Genomic DNA, 16474 nt, shown 5'->3' with positions numbered 1-16474 from the left:
TCAGCGACTAGACTAGGATATTCGGGGATGTTTAAAAACCATGATTGATTCATCAGATTTGCTTCTTTTATGGGCTATTATAGTTGTTCTTAGTTTGGTTAGTTTGAAAAGATTCAAAAATTGAAAAGGTCCTATTTTGCTTTAACTTTAATTGATCTCACACCCTTCTTCACTTTTGTGGTCTTTTCTACGTATACCTATTTTCAACCAGTTCAAGGAGTCATCATTTTAATGTAAGAACAGAAAACGGGTTGTGACGGCACTGAAAGACTCCGATTGTTAAAGTAAAGTGTGACTTTTTTGTTGTTTACCTATAGAAATGAATTGATTGCCTCACGCTCGATGCTCTTGATGAGAAATTTAGTTTTCTTCTTCCCATTATTTTCCTTTATTCATCTTACGAGAATCACAGAGAGGATTCAAAGACCGTGGATGGCTCACAAGAGTGAAATTAAACGCGCACAACAGAAGAGTTAGTGTGATTTTTACCACTTACGGCACTGGCAAAGAGTCAGTGTCTGCATAATCAATACAAAGGAAAAATCAACGACGTCTATCGGCCCAGCGGGGAAGATGGGCAGAGGCTGTGCAAAGAGTAGAGGAGGGCAGGACAGAGAAAAAGAAAACAACCCGTTCAGCCGGGTAAAGAGGTACCGAAATTAACACCTCACAAAATTCCACAGCTCAATGAGCCGAGAACAAACAGAGCAAGCCGGGGCCTTGTGTTAGGTTCCCATTGGATAGATTAACCGTACCTAAGTGTCAAATTATCGGTTTGTCTGTGCATCCCTCGCTGCTCGCGCACCATTGCGCTTCCCGGAATGGATCGTTCCAGCACCCAGGCAGCAGCAGCATCAGCAGCCGAAGACAGCATTATTAAACAGTTTCCGATCCATGTTTGCCATATATTTATCGTGCTCCAGGTGTAGCCTGGGCGGAATGGTGGAAGTTAGCATCTCGCGACGTCGTGACACTGCACCGATCGTTGATGGTGAGCAAACAGGGAGGACTTGTCGTGGAACTAGCATCGAACCGTTCGTAATCGGTGTGTTGTGTTGCGGCGACGCCTATTGAGCTCATGCCTGGTCAATTAGAACTCGTACACAGCTGCTAAAACTGTGCACAAACAAAAGTTCCGATATGTTGACAGATGCTGATTGATCGGATTTTATAACGAGGAGGCTTATATGTTTCTCGACGTCTTCGGATGGTGTCGGCGATAAACATGAGCAAGAAGAAACTTCACTTGTTGTCCTGCAGGCACCCAATTCCCACCTCATCCAAGCTGACAAAGACATCCAGATCGCGTTCGTTAAAAGGCAGACGTGTAACCTGCTCTGTTCGACAGGTTTCCAATGTTAGTTATTTTACTTTTCAATACTGTCACAATGGAGCTGCTGGAGGAAAGGTCTCCCGCAGAAGGTGTTGTTTACCCTAAGGTTTACGCATGTTAGTTGTCTCTATTTGCTTGTACATCTCAATCTCTGAAAGGTCAGCTAGGGTCAGTGCAGAACTATTTCGTACGTTTCATCGCTTTTCGCTCATTTCAGACGATTAACTCTAGGCGAATTGGGTCTCGTTTTGTTCATTTCATGGAACAAATTTCGACAAGTTCCTAAATGTGACAATTCGTCAACCGAGTCAACAGAGCTGGCACGGAACGGATGGCGTCAAGTGCTAGTTGTGATATGGCAGTTAACAGATTGTGCGGGCGGTAAAGCTGAAGGCATCACCATCGTGCCGTGACAATTTACATGTTCCTTTGGTTTGGATCGACTGTGCAAGGATACTCGTTTATAACTTCTTGGGCAATTTCGTTCAGTTGGGTTATTATTGGGTGTGTAAATCAATAATTATTGGCTTCAAATATTATCTTCACCTCTCAGGGCTGATAGGAAGACTAACTTATTTGTTGCTTCGGGGTCTGTGATTGCAAAAATCAAGAGTACTCTGATGAGAACATGTATGAAAGATTTGGGAAGGATTTGAAACCAAATTGTAAGCTTTTCGTAGAAAATAATGTTGAATTCCAAATACTAAGGACGTGCTCCACATGTACCATCATCGTCTGTTTAAGACCGTAGATATTATACGAGGGTTGCCTTTTAAGTTTCGGGATTTGGAAAAACTGGTGATGCAATCTGTTAATTAACAATTTTATCGTAAAGCTTGACGTTTTTGAGGTTATCCGTTCTCAGAACGTTTTGACATACGAACGCTATTTGTGTTGTTAAAAAAATGTTTAAAGTTTCAATCGACACGAGTCTTTTTTAAGAGATCTTCGCTTCTTCAGGTATTGAAAAACGTTGAAATCTCAGTTTATTTTTTACGTACGGGAATTAAAAGAAGTCATTTGGTACTAGATCCAGGACTATATGGCGGATGACTCATCAAATCGATGTTTTGAGTACTCAAAAATACAGTTGTTTGAGCCGATGTGTGAGAGCTCGCATTGTCGTGGTGACGGGTGATCCGTCGAAAGCGGTTGAATTTCCTGATTTCTAGGAAGACAACTGGCAAACAAATTGTTGTGTACCACTCAGAATAGACTGTTCTGCGTTGTTCTAGAGGTTTGGTTGCGATATATCCAGTTTTTCCGAAAAAACATGCGACCATTTGCTTGGAAGTGCTTCGTGCGTGAACAACTTTGGTTGGATTCGGCGCATCTTGAAACACCCATACAGTCGATTGCAGTTAAGTTACGGGTTCATTCACGTAAATCCACGACTCATCACCTGTCACGATATTAAAGACGAGTTTTGAAGCACCGCAATCGTATTTTTCGAGCATTTCTTCCGACCAATCGACACGAGTCTTTTTTTGAGAGATTGACAAATTGTGTGGAATCCAACACGAGCAAATTTTTTTGACAGTTAAATGTTCATGCAATATTAAGTATATGCTGGTCCCAGTAATACCTAAGGTTGTCTCTATCTCACAAAAAGTCACATGATGATCTTGCAATATCCGTTCACGCACAGCATCAATTGTTTTCGGAACGACAACTGATTTTGGACGACCTTCACGAAATTCATCTTGGAGTGAACTCCAACCACGATTTAAATCTCCAAACCATCGATAAATACTGATCATTGATGGAGCTTCATCACCAAAAGTTGAATTAAGTTCATTCATGCACTACTGCTGTGTCGATTCACGTCAAAAGTTGCAAAAATTAATCGCACGAAAATGCCCACGACCCAATTCTACAATTTGGCGGACATTGAACCTTTAAACATTTTTTTAACAACACAAATAGCGTTCGTATGTCAAAACGTTCTGAGTACGTATAACCTCAAAAACGCCAAGCTTTAAGATAAAATTTTTAATTAACAGATTGCATCACCAGTTTTTCCAAATCCCGAAACTTAAAAGGCAACCCTCGTACTAACTCTACACTCTTAAACTTTGCTTGACGAGATAGAATGGAATATTTGGCCTTAGTTAAACCCTGTTTGGAAAATTCCAAAGCAACATGTAGAATATTCCTGGTTGTAGACTTGCCTTGCATGTTGAAGTACTGACGGTCGGCACCGGCGCCAGCTATTGAAGTAAGAGATAGGTCCAACTGATGCGGTTGGAACTCCTGCAGCGAGGTGGTACCCCGTTCTGGTATCCAACTACCGTACGAGAATAGGCCGTGGTGGGACAGTAGCTCCCTCTGCAAGCGGTTGAAGTTGACGCCCCGAGCCTCCCCGTCTGGCCAGGCAATAAACACGGTAGTTGATCGAGGCTCACTTTGATCGTGCATGGCTGCCGCTGGCGGTTTTGGATGATTCGATGGTTTAGCCATTGCGTCCTGTGCCGCAACCAACCTTGTACCGTGAGCTGGGTCGGGCTTAAGGCTGTACGGAGAAACACACCAGTCTCGCTCGCTAGCGGGTGACGTCTGGCCGGCAGAGACCGGAGACGAACGGTGGCTGCTCGAGCTAGACTCGGACGTCACCGTGCTGGAGTCCCGGGCATGACGCCGCACCGTTTCCTTGGTACCGTTTTGAGCCGACGAAGTTGCCGGCTGCAGCAGCCGTTCGATGTAGAAACTCGGCAGCGGCTTCTGATGCATCGCGGGAGCCACTTCCACTTCCGGCGGCACCACGTTGAAGCAACAGTCACTGGAGTTGTCTTCTGACTCGTTGTCCGGCGTAGTCACGCAAGAGCGGTGTTGCGCCGGATCTCCGCTATCTCGGCCAGCAGAGTCAGGTTTGTGCCTATACTTCTCATTCAGGAGAGTTAAACTGTCCATTTCACTGTTTTGCGTTAGAGAGTTTGCACTTCACCAAAAAATGTTAGTAAACATTGTACATTTTAACGCGAAGATCGTCACGATCGCTTGCCATAAGATGGGGAAATGGTAGGATCATTGAAGAATCACCTTTATTGCCTTAATGTATGATCCTAAATGAGAGCAAGAGGAAGACAAAGAAACACAATGCACTTATGGTGACGGTCCACCAAAACTTCAGGATCTCCACGAGGTCGAGTTGTCACGCGTACACCAACTGACAATAACAAAAAACACTCCCAATGCAGTTATAGCGCACTCCCTGTTAAAGACCGTGTTGCTCGGCGCGAAGTGTTGCTGCTGTTTGAGGTAATTATCCGATAATTGCTCGCCCGCAACTGGCCGCTGGTGGTGAACCGTGAACCGCCGTAAGCTATTCTGGTCATCGCGTGCCTTCAGGGATGAATGGTTATGGAGTCGTTTGGAGTTCCGAAGACGGAAAAGAAGAAAGTAAACAGACGCACCCAGAGGCCGAGATGGGCCAGAGTGAGTCGACTGATGTCGTGGATCCGGTGGTCCTTTTCGTTCGACCCCCGGCTTGGCCCGACAGACCAATCGCAACCGTCACGTCATTCATCATCGCCGCAAGTTTGTCCGGTTCCGTGCCAACGAAACGGTTATGAACCCACCACCGGCACCGGTCCTGCAGGTATCTCGGAAGTCTTGCAAGGCTGTCCCGCAGTGGCTAATGGTGCTAAAGAGGAAAACGTAAAAAATAACCGTACCCCTGCACCTCAGGGCCGCGATGTCTGAAGTGAAACCGGGTTTTCAGACGCTCTCGCTCAGGCATTCGCGTATCCCGCGCCAGCATCCCATAATGTTTCTTCTTCCCAATCGATCGATGCGAGGTGGTACTTGAACCGGTGGACCAATAACATGCTACAACGGTCGCCAGAGAAGGACGGAGGGCATTCGTGCTGGTGTCCGGACGATCTTCGGCCGAGGAGTTCGCCTCTCGAGGAAGACTTCAATCGGTGACTCGAGTTCGCCGCTTACGGATCTTCGCTCGCATGGAAGGATCTTTGGATAGTTGTCTCCTGTTTTGTAAAATTATAATGGAACCTATCATTCCAAAAACTTACCACTTTTCTATGTATGTTTGATACATTTGAAAGCACTTAAGAAACCATTAGGTTCTTTTATACATACAAAGTCTTTAATTCCCCCATGAAATTCTTAATTATTCGAAGAAATATTTTGGAAGTATGCTAAAGGACTTGTTTTCTGCTTATCAAGTATATTATTTCATAATTTGAGAAACAATTTCGTGCTCCTAAACAGAGACATTTTATCACGTTACTAGTCCACCAACTTATTTTTAAGAACACAGATTATTAAACGTTATTGTGCTTGTGTTTAGTAACATCTATGTTTAAAGAAAGTTTGGGTTTCAACAAATATTGATTGTATTCATGTTAACTTCCGATGGTAATCCAAAGTTAATAAGCGTGATGCATGTTAATATTCCCGAAAATGATTGGTTTTATTCTGTAACGTTCCTTCAAGTAAAACTAAACCAGGGGTTGGCACAAGTTTTCAAAACGAGGTCAGATGATGAAAAAGAAAATAATTTATACGTTTTTATATTATCTTTTTAAATTTAGTACTTTTCCAACATATTGTTCTTTTTTTCTCTTATCATTTATTTTTTTAATTATATTTCAGATTAATAATTTACTTATATTATGTTACCGTATCAATAGTTCTCTCTCAGTCATTAAAATATCTAAGCTCAAAGAAGTTTTGAATATTGTGAACCATCTTTTATGACGAGATAAAAGTAATCAAAAAGCCTAATAAAGGTTTTGCAAGTTGCCTGGTATTAAACATCACGTTCAACAGTTTCAACAAATATTTTTAGGAAGAAATAAATGTGATTTCGTTAACAAATTCGATAAGATTTTTATCGATAAGAGATTATTTTTAGTTTGTTTGTTGTTGTAAAAATTGGTGAGCCGCACTTTGCCGACCCCTGTGGTGAACGATGATTTACTACCAAATGTGGTGTGATAACTATCTACAAGCGTAAAAGAGAAATCGAAAAGGAGGACAAACAGTTAGAATATTTGGAAAATAACAAGAAAAGGATGTATTCTAAAAATTGGGTGTGAAAGAGGCAACAACTGATCGTAAGCAAGGGTGTTTGAAGCCTGATAAACGACGAGAAGATACGGAGCGAGTAAAGAAAGCAGAAAGTACGGTATTTTGAAGGCACATCCAAGGTACCTGCAAAAAGGGGCCGCTCGTTAACGCTTAATGTACATTCGCTTTCCACCAAAGGCTCCCCTTTGGCACCCCACCCCCCGATAGCATCCCGCCCTTCGCTCGGGGCGTTGGTCACCCGCGGTTTACCTTGCGGAAAGAAAGGCATTAAACCAGCGCCATAGGATCTCTATTATCATGTCACGCGCTGTTCTTACCACTTACCACTTACCCTCCCCGGGGCAAAAGGAAAAGTGGTCGAAGGGAGTGCAAATCATTCGGAAGAAAGGAAACACCCCGACCGGCATCCTCCCACCGGGCTGCTGAGTTTTAGCAGTTGGCCCGGCGTGAAACCAGACGCCCGCGTGTGCCAGGACATGCAATCTGAGCACCATCCCGCAGCATTTAGCCACACTATTACAGTGCTGGATGAAAAAAAAACCCATCGAGGAATTTGAAGATAACTGCTAGAGAAATAATTTTTAATGTTTTCAAATTAGAATACGTTCCATTGATTTTAGTGAGCCTTATTAATAAATTAATTTGAATTAATTGAAATAATGTTTCACAATGTTTATTTTTTAATTAAACTGACGCTTAATTTAACAAATTGTGTTATTTTCTTAAAACCAAGAGCAACTTATTTTGTTTTTGTTTGTTTTTTTTTGCACAACGAAATCATTTCATGATTTTTTACAAATTTCAAAGCTGTAATTGTATTAATTATTATGAGCAATGTTTTATTTATCTTTTTCAATACTTGATTACTTTTTGAATTAGCTTTCGAATGATTTAGAAAAGGTAGGGAATGATGCATCGGAACTATTTGGATTGTATTTTAATAATAAAAAGTGACTTTAATGTTTTGAACAAAAAATCTGTTTTCACTTGAAACAACAAACAAACAACTAAGGATCAATTCTAGAACTCCTTCGTAGCTTTTTGAAGAAGAACAAAAGTGTGAATTCTTTGACGTATATGGAAAGAGTTCACTTTTGGGAATTGATTAAAGCAGACGGGACAATTTAAATTTAAATTAAAAATGGTGTAAGTGCATTGTTTTATCTTATAAAAATGTCAACAAACATTTGGGAGGTGAAAAAGTTACGCACTTCGTATTTTTTGTTTTACCTTAACTCGTAATCTGTCTCTGTTTACGATCTGTTTTCTATTAGAATAAAATGTTTTAGTTTGTTAATAGTGTTTAATTTTTTTTATTTTTGAAAAGCAGCATGTTGGCATGGGTTTGAATCCCAACCGAGACCGGCCTTTCCTCTGTGTGAGAGGACTAACAATCCATTTACACATAGGGAAAAAGTATTACAGGCATTACCAAGACAGTCCTTACACCAAGAAAATTAGTTGAAACGCTTGCTATTGTTCTTATTGGCTTTGTCGTTGATATTAGAGGACCTTGGTGGTGGTAATCGCACAAATTGCTTGACGGATTCAATTTTTCAATCCCATTTCCAAAACACTTCCCATATATTTTTATTTTCGAAGTTTGTAATTTATGGTGGTTCGAATGAATAAAGTTTCCTATCATCGTGCATCCTCCCGACGCACCATTTTCAAGAACTGTAGGGAAATAGAGCACGGGAAAGGGCGAGGGCGAGAAAGAGAGATAAATCCGAAAGATGAACGATGTGAATCCGTCGAACCGGGAGGCAGTTATGGCGTGCAGTTTTCTTTAAAACTTATGCGACGGGGTCTTGCCGCGGAAGATGCATCCACCAGCAGCGGGGTTTCCACCCCGGCGGGGATGGGGTAATGCTATTTATCCAATTTAAGTGAGCACGCAACCATGAATCTCGGAAAATTCAAAAGAGGAAGAAAAATTGATTCTGTCACAGGGCCGGGATTGATGGTGCGCCGGGGTTTGAGTTTTCGATGGAGTTGTGGAAGGGGGGAGAAAGAGCGCGAGGTAGCGAGCGAAGAGGAGAAGCAAAGTAATGTGCAACCGTAATGGCTACCGCCGAAGTCTCCGAACCAATAAACACCAATAACCAACCTCAACCACCGCCGTCCGCTCACCCGCGCGACGCCCCCGGAGGTCGGTCACGTCAGCGCCGGGAAAACAGGGCGTTTTCCCGCGGTTTATTGCGTGAATAAAACGTTTCCTGCTGCTTCGTCACCCTCCCCCGACGGACGCGGAGCGCGAGATGCTTCCAAGGTTTTTTTCCTCAAGGCGAAGGTGTTTGATGTGGGATGATAAATGTACAATTATCTTACACCTAATGAACATAAGGAACATCGCGCCACGCTGGTGGGGTGGCCTGCACTTTTACTGGGCGCCCTTCCCACCATCGTGAGAACTGTAACAGCTTGGATTACGTGTTTATCATTGTTGCCTACCACGTTCAAGTGTTTAAGGATGCGGTCTCGTTTGCCGTTCCGCTCACAATCCTCTAGCCTCATAGCGACCCTACTTCGACCTATGGCTTTCTCTTATTTCAGCTCTCAGAAGATATTAAGGTATTAGTTACGCTGCCATAAGCGTTAAGAAGAGTGTTTTTACAAACCGGAAATTCGTCGAGGACTACAAATTAGAGCCTTCATGCAGAGTAATCAGTCAGAGGAATAAAACACAATGAATTAATCAACCACTCAAAAGAGCGCGTAATAATTTTATGTAAGAACAGATTGTGGTAAGAAAGACTGTTGAACCCCTTTCGTACTTTCATTGAGAGTACACTGTGCAAAACGGTAAAGTACACTGAGCAAAACGGTACATTCGACGACAGAAGTAAGAACAATTGTCTGACTTTGATTGGTTTTAGGGTACTAAGAATTGATAACAATGTATTTCGCTTACCATATCTTCTTTGTCCACATTTGTGTTTGTGTAAAAAAAATGAGCTTGAAAATCGGACATCAAGCGGTGTAATCATTTAAAGTTGAATAACGAATTATTTTGCCAGCTGCAAATAAATTTGAACAGTTGTTTTTCAGATTCAATTCTTGGTTTGTTAAATTATTTTCAGACGTTTTACATTTAATGTTATTTCTGTAAGTTTATATGACATTTTGTTGATGCCTGTCACAGTTTCTATTATCTTTTTTACAACTATATCGCTCTATTTCTTCCTATTTCTGTGTCTTATATTTTCAAACTATATTGTCTAAAAACTAAATTTCAAAACTAAATATTTTTTTATAACTTGCTTCATGGCGAACGAGTTTCAGGGATTGGACAGACATCATAATAAAATAGTATATTTTTAACCGCATAACAATACAGTTTATTTTTACTAAATATGTTAGCCAAACTTACAGTAACGATCGTAAGCATATTTTATCAACGCATTTTATTTAAGTGGGAAGAGTATATAGCAACAAAATTTAAAATCTAAATTTGCAGGTTTTGAAAAGTCTAGACGCAGTTTGCGAGTTTTGTGAATGTTCTGTAAACACTTTGGAACCGCTGGAATACTTTTGTTAGGTTTTTTTTATTGTTAGACATCTACAATTGAGGAAAAGCGTTGGACTCAGTTGGTTTTAGAATGAACCTCACATCTGTTCCTTTAGGTTTACTGTAAAATGACCTAGTTTATGTTATACTTTTGCAGATATGATAAACGAATTTCATTGTTATCCACTCAAAATATTCTAAAACTGAGCGCAATGTCAGATAATTGTTTTTTTCACTGGTGTTCCATTTATCGTTCTGCACAGTGTATGAGAGTTTCATGCTAAAAGGTTTCGATTAAAACTTTCAAGCTTGCCGTGTGCGTCAACTGAATAAATTAAGAGACTAGACATAGATTTGATGTTGATCACCGGAACAAACCAGATTGACGATAGCTCGGTGTGTACAAACATAAGGCGGACGCGCACATAATGACACGCAAAAGAGAATGTGCATCACGGTGTGGGAAGAAAGAAGACCACCGCCCGGTTCCAAACGGATGCACCGTTGCACATGCACCTCAGAATGGGGACAGAAAGCGGGCACATCGACATGTTACGCCACAATTCAAGCCACGTTCGATGACGATGGCTGGCTAAAGTAAGACTGACGCAAGGTAATCCGTTGGTAGCTGGAGAATTCGCATCAGTCGAGAGTGAACATGTCACCGATGAAGATCCCGCTCGGTGTTATGGCGCTGTTGGTGGCGTTGGCACCGTTGGAGATCGGTGTGCTGGCATCGGACGAGTCGAGTCTGATGATATCCGCCGATGGCATTCTGGATGAACAGCTGATGCCGATCGCCTACCTGATACTGGACGGAGCCGGTTCCGCCGCAACGCAGCAAGATTTTGGAGTCGAAAGTCGCTCTGAAGGGTTGTCGCTTCCAACGGCGGCGAACAACGCGAGTTCCGGTGAGGTGAAGAATACCGACGCGAGCTACGCCAGTGCACTTTCTACCCTTGGATTTCATCGGTAAGTTAGGTTGTCAGCTCTGGAGTCGAATATGTTCCATTTAGTTCCCAAAGTGATCCAGCCTATTCAAAATCTGCTTTGTCCTCTATGGCATAACTACCTGTTTTAAAAGCATAACAGCCTAAGAGTTATTTATTTAGTCAATTCTCATGTGCCAGAATATGGAGGAGGATACGAAGTTAAGATAAGCATCGGTAAAAGTGCCTCTCCAATTTTGTAGTAAGTACAAAAGTAAGCATCGAATTTAGGTCCCCTCCAGTGTCTCCGTTGAGTTATTACTGAGGTATGTGTCAAGCAGACCGTGAAACGAAACGAAGGGATGGAGACGTTGGAGTCAAACAGGTGGCTCGAGGTGCTGAAGACGTGGCGCGGATAAGTGGATCATTCTGGGAGCGATGGGAGAGGTGGCCTTTCCCGAAGGTTATGGGAAGGTTGAGTTGAATTAGAAACTAGTTTAATTATCCGGTATTTAAGTTACCCCAAGATCCGTATCGGAGTAAAATGATACTGCTGGAGCAACGGGTTTAGCTCCAGTGAATGGGATCTGATAGATCTAGATCTACGCCGTTAGAATTTTCCATTCTCACAGTCTCTTCACTATAGCACCATGATCAACCTGTATCGTTGCAAAGGTTTCCTCGCGAAACAGATTCTCGACTCGTACCCAATGCAGCCGCTGCTCTCGAAGCGGATGAGCTCGCCGTCGAGCGTGGCGAACTTTTCGGCGACGATGCTGCTCGGCTCACCGCGGAGCTCAATGGACACCATGCTGTACGATCAGGGTTCCACCGGCTACAAGGAGTGGCTTACAAAGTAGGTATCCCTCCGGATGTAAGCTTTGTTCGGATGCTAATGCCTTCTCTGCGTGATATCAGAACTACCACACTCGACGACATCTATGAGAACTTCCTGGCATCGGCGAAGGCGAATGGCGGCGGTGGCAATGAAAGTGCGCATGCTGATGCAAGGCCCACTATGACCACACGGCTCGGTCAGGAGGAGTACTTCGACGAAGGTATCATCACGGGGTACGCCGTTCAGCCTGATCCGGTGGCGATGAACGGCGAGCGGAACCTACGCTCGGAGGCGTCAGCCAACTACTACCGAGGGCACGGTCTACACCCGGCGCCACCGGCAAAGACTCACCGTGACCTGCTGGAGGGCGAAACGGTCGAGTACGAGGCGTCCCGTGGGGATGTTGGTTACCGTCGTCGCTTTCACCAGCATCATCCGGTGTTCGAGTTCGAGGATAAGTCGCTGGACAAAGGCTCGCTCGGACTGAAGGATCTGTTCGACATCGCGCTTACAACGCTGGCCTACCTCTCGTTCGGCATGTTTATCCTCCAGGTGATAATGTGCATTACCTTGAGCAAGTCGGACATGATGGTACTACCGACGCCGGAGATCGAGGTGGAGGAGGACGAGCAACGCCGGTTCGTGCGCGGCCTTCCGGACCTCACCACCACTCCCGACACCGTGCGGGAGCAGAACCAACTGGCTGCGTACGTGCTCGACTCCATCGACGTGGTGGTCGGCTCCAGTCCGGACCGTGACGTTTGCCTACCAGCATCGCTGTGCCGGGCAAACCGATTCTCCCGCACCATCACCACCATCCACGGCTATTGGATCAGTGTTTGGAGGTAACTACTACTCATTATTTCCCCGAGCACCAATACGGTACGGCTACCATAGCTGCTCACCACGGTTGCTTGCCGTCTTTTCCAGCTTCGGCGTAAGCTGGCTCGCTGGATGCAAGACCGCTTCGTGCAGCTCACCGACGTTCGCACTCAAGTGCCTGAGTGCCACTCTCGTGGGACTTGGCAATGGGAACTGCTCCAAACTTTATCCTTGCCCCGGACAGCCGACCAAGTCGAAAAGAAGCTGAAGCAGCAATGCGTAAAGACAAGCCTAAGCAACGCCTTTTTTATATTTATTTATTTATTCATTCATTCATTTAGTTACTTCTGTAAGCGAAATGAGCTAAATAAACTATGTTGAAAATTCTGCAGCAGAATGATAAACACCTTTTCCTACAATTTGACTTACTTTGTTTGTTTAATCTTGTGATAGAATCACCTCTATTCTATCACAATCATCATCTGAAATATTGGAACTTGCATCAAAAGTCCTAGATTATGCTCGTGTCTTAGTATATTTGAAGTTTTGAGATATTATTATAACGTAAGGTAAATTTATGAACAACGTATAACCAACAAACATCTAGTGATTTAAAGTTTTGAGATAAATATTTTAACGTTAAGAAAATTTAAGAACAACGTATAAACAACAAACATCTAACATTTGAGATTTAAAGTTTTGAGATAAATATTTTAACGTTAAGAAAATTTAAGAACAACGTAAAAACAACAAACATCTTTTATTTATGACTAGTTCACTAGATCCTTAATCGTAAGCTGGATCTGTTAAAGTAGGTGTTCAATATCTGGGTGCTTCTAACACCTTTACTGGGCTTTTTGTTCGCGTTTTAACACTGATTGGTCTAAAATTGGCCGGTCTCGAGTTATTTTGTCGAAAATAATATTCTTACATTGCATGCAGAATAACTCCTTTTAAGGATTGCAGTTTTATATTCCTTTAAAACCCTAAGCAAAGCTTCCTAAGGCTGAATTATGTTTGTTACTGGAAGTACGCCAAACTTTGCTTCGGTAAAATAATTGTAGAATGATTTAAAGTTCAACGAATGAACGAATATCTTGCTAATGCACAAAACTCAATGAAAATAAGTATTAAAACAAAACTTAAACATTGAAATATGTTATCTTATGTTTCGTCAGGATAATAAATCGATACTTCAGTAAACATAAAATAAAATCACTTTATCACAAAACAGAAAACATCATTTATTATATCTGCAAGTAGATTCGGGTTCTTTTTCAGCCTTGCAATAAACTGGTGCCCTGAGTTTGAGCGTATTTGAATATTAAATATAAATTCAATTTCAAATAAATCTTATCACAAATGCATCTAATGCTACTTTTTGACCAAATTTAAGCTATTCAGCTCAAAGATTGTCATTTGAAAAAATAGTTGTATTTTTTTCCAGTCTTTTTTTGATCCAATCGTCGCCTCGTTTTGTTCCCAAGCAACTGAAGCATCTCGCATTCCCAACATTTAACGATTCCCAAAGAAGTTCCACTGGCATGTCCATCTTGCCGTTGATGGCATAAGGCTCAGCGGACAAATTAAATCTATTTACACCCGATACCACCGTTTGCGATCCCCCTAAGGGCGCCTCACGTAAAGTTCGTTCGTTCGGCGACTTTCTCACGTCTTTGCGAGAACTTACTGGAAGGTGGCTTGCCGGATAGGGTGTGCATGCCTTCCGGGATCGGCCAGTCCGGGAGTGCCACCGAGCATGAAGCAATTTCCTCCTGTAATGCGACCGCTGTTTCGAGTTAACAACCGGAAGCGTGCGGCGAAGGGAAATCACTGGAGAAGAATTTCCGGGAAATACCGGGTAAGCCGGCACCGCTAGGAAGTATTATTTTCGCTTTTAATGTTCTCTTAAACTTGCTGTCAAGGGCGTTGGTCAACCTTCAAACATTATTCAACAAAGTTACTCAAAGTTATCACTGTAGCCTTTGAATATGGTCTGTTTATTCGCACCGAAGTCGTGAACGTAACCGCAAATACTGGAAGGTGATGAACATTGAGCACTCCCCAGATGCAATATTACAGGTAGGTACTCACGGTAATTTCGTTTATTTTTATTACCATTCATATTACATCACCCTTCTATGGTACGAAGTTATTCCTCTCCCCTATCCGTCTTTTTTATTCTGTTGGTTTCTTTTCTTGGTTTAAGTTTTAGCGTTAGTTCTTTTTTATAATTTATTATTGGATTTTCTTCCATCTCCTGAGAGCATGTTACCGGAGTCATCATGACACATGCGGCGAACTACTACTAGCTGTACTGGAGCAAAACTTTAATTGAATATAAAAAGATACCCCGAAGAGCGCTGTAACTATGGCAGCGTTGATCACAGCTCACTGTTTCGGGACGGCGCGGGAGATAACTTTTCACTAGATAAACTTTGAACAAACCAAAGCGGGGGAGGTGGCGTTAAATAGAAAATGCCATACTGAAAGAAGAGCTGAGCAAGCAGCTGAGAAGTTGAATGACAAAAAAAAGGAATTACGCCGATGCTGAAACATAACCCGCCCGAAGGGGGAGGAATTGAAATAGAAAACCCACGGCTTAAGGTTGAAGTTTATGCTAGAACATACGCATCATGGTACGCTCGGGCGAACCAGTTGAAGTCGTATAATCTTGGTTTTATTTTCTTCGCCAGTTGATCAGTATCTTCGTGACTTTTCTTTTGATTCGCCCGGCTTTTGCCCTAGTCCTAGTGACATCAGTGTCCGCTCTGTCGTATAATTCGTAACGCATCAATAATTCAGCATCGGCTTTCGTCAGCGCTAAATCGATCACACATCGGATGGCTTTTCAGTTTTCTCGCTTTCACACGCTTATTAGCGTCGCTTATCGATGCGTTCCCCTTTTTTCCGGTCATCGCCGCCATTCGCAACGTGTGTCGCATCTTGCTGGTAATTAAAAATAATGATTCTGCCATTGTCTATGAATAGCTTTACCAATTATTTTTCTTTCATTGGTTGAACATTATCATACAATTAAATACAATTAGTTTGATGTCGTTGAGCGCATACTTAATCACTGGTATAATACATACGTAACGACATATCTATGTGAACAATCGTAACAATGTAGTTTTTGGGCTCCTTTCCACGTATCGGTAAAGAAGAATTAACTCGGATGATGATGAAATGATGATGGGGGACGAAGTTTTAAGGTGTATATAAAAGCAAAGGTGATAATTTTTTTTAAAATAAATTAAGAATAGTCTGTAAATTTGTGGCTAGCTCGAAGGACACAGAAGGAATAATAAATGGATAAAGGATATAAATTAGAAGTTTGGCTCGAACAAGCGAAAATATGGAATGAAATGGCAACAAATTATTTTGAATTTTCCTAAGCTGATATGGTACGAAGTTTAAGCTATAACAAAAAAATAAAATATCATAACTGAACATATCTTCCTATTTTCTAATATTTAGTAATTTTGTTAAAATTAATGAAAACCCCTAAATTGCTACGTTATTGATAATTGTTCTTTGTAAAAACTACCGAAAGTTATAGACAGCTTTTGATTTGTGCAACACAAATACAGGGAATTATAAAAGTAAAGATGAATCAAAAATATGAAAAAAGCGACAAACAAAGAGTAGACTAATGGAATTGCGATTATACTACCCTTTTAGTCCGTACATCATAGATGCGAAAAGCAAAACAGTATAAAATGTTTGTAAGCAATCTCTTTTGTGTTGAAAAAAGCCTAAGTTATTCTTTTTCCCTTGAAATTGTCCTCAAAGTTCCACTGACGAATATTTAGTAATTAATTTTATAGTAAAAATATGCATTGTAGGCAAACAAGGAGATAACAAATAATATTAAAAAGTGTACAAGGTTTTTAGCTATTGAAGTGTATGATTCACTGTCAAAGTACTAAGTAATCGTGTTTCTACAATTTTTAAAACACATGGTCAGTGCTGCTTCAGTGATCTAA

General features: G+C 41.8%; 1 protein-coding gene across 1 annotated transcript; it reads left to right on the top strand.

Moving 5' to 3' along the window:
• Positions 1-10554: 10554 nt before the first annotated feature.
• Positions 10555-12753, top strand: LOC131269039 (uncharacterized). Its single transcript, XM_058271351.1, has 4 exons — positions 10555-10868; positions 11472-11681; positions 11744-12508; positions 12594-12753. Exons 1-4 carry the CDS (start codon positions 10555-10557, stop codon positions 12751-12753), a joined length of 1449 nt encoding a protein of 482 aa, XP_058127334.1.
• The last annotated feature ends 3721 nt before the right edge of the window (positions 12754-16474 follow it).

The sequence above is a fragment of the Anopheles coustani genome, chromosome X (assembly GCF_943734705.1).
Source record: "Anopheles coustani chromosome X, idAnoCousDA_361_x.2, whole genome shotgun sequence".
NCBI lineage: Eukaryota > Metazoa > Arthropoda > Insecta > Diptera > Culicidae > Anopheles > Anopheles coustani.
The sequence above is the reverse complement of the archived record's forward strand: the minus strand, read 5'-3'. Positions and strand labels throughout refer to the sequence as shown.

What these genes read in the sequence shown, in the direction of transcription:
- LOC131269039 (XM_058271351.1), top strand. Translation starts at nt 10,555, where the DNA reads ATGTCACCGATGAAGATCCCGCTCGGTGTTATGGCGCTGTTGGTGGCG. An exon ending in TACAAGGAGTGGCTTACAAA is followed by an intron (nt 11,682 to 11,743) that starts GTAGGTATCCCT and finishes GCGTGATATCAG; the next exon opens with AACTACCACACTCGACGACA. An exon ending in TATTGGATCAGTGTTTGGAG is followed by an intron (nt 12,509 to 12,593) that starts GTAACTACTACT and finishes CGTCTTTTCCAG; the next exon opens with CTTCGGCGTAAGCTGGCTCG.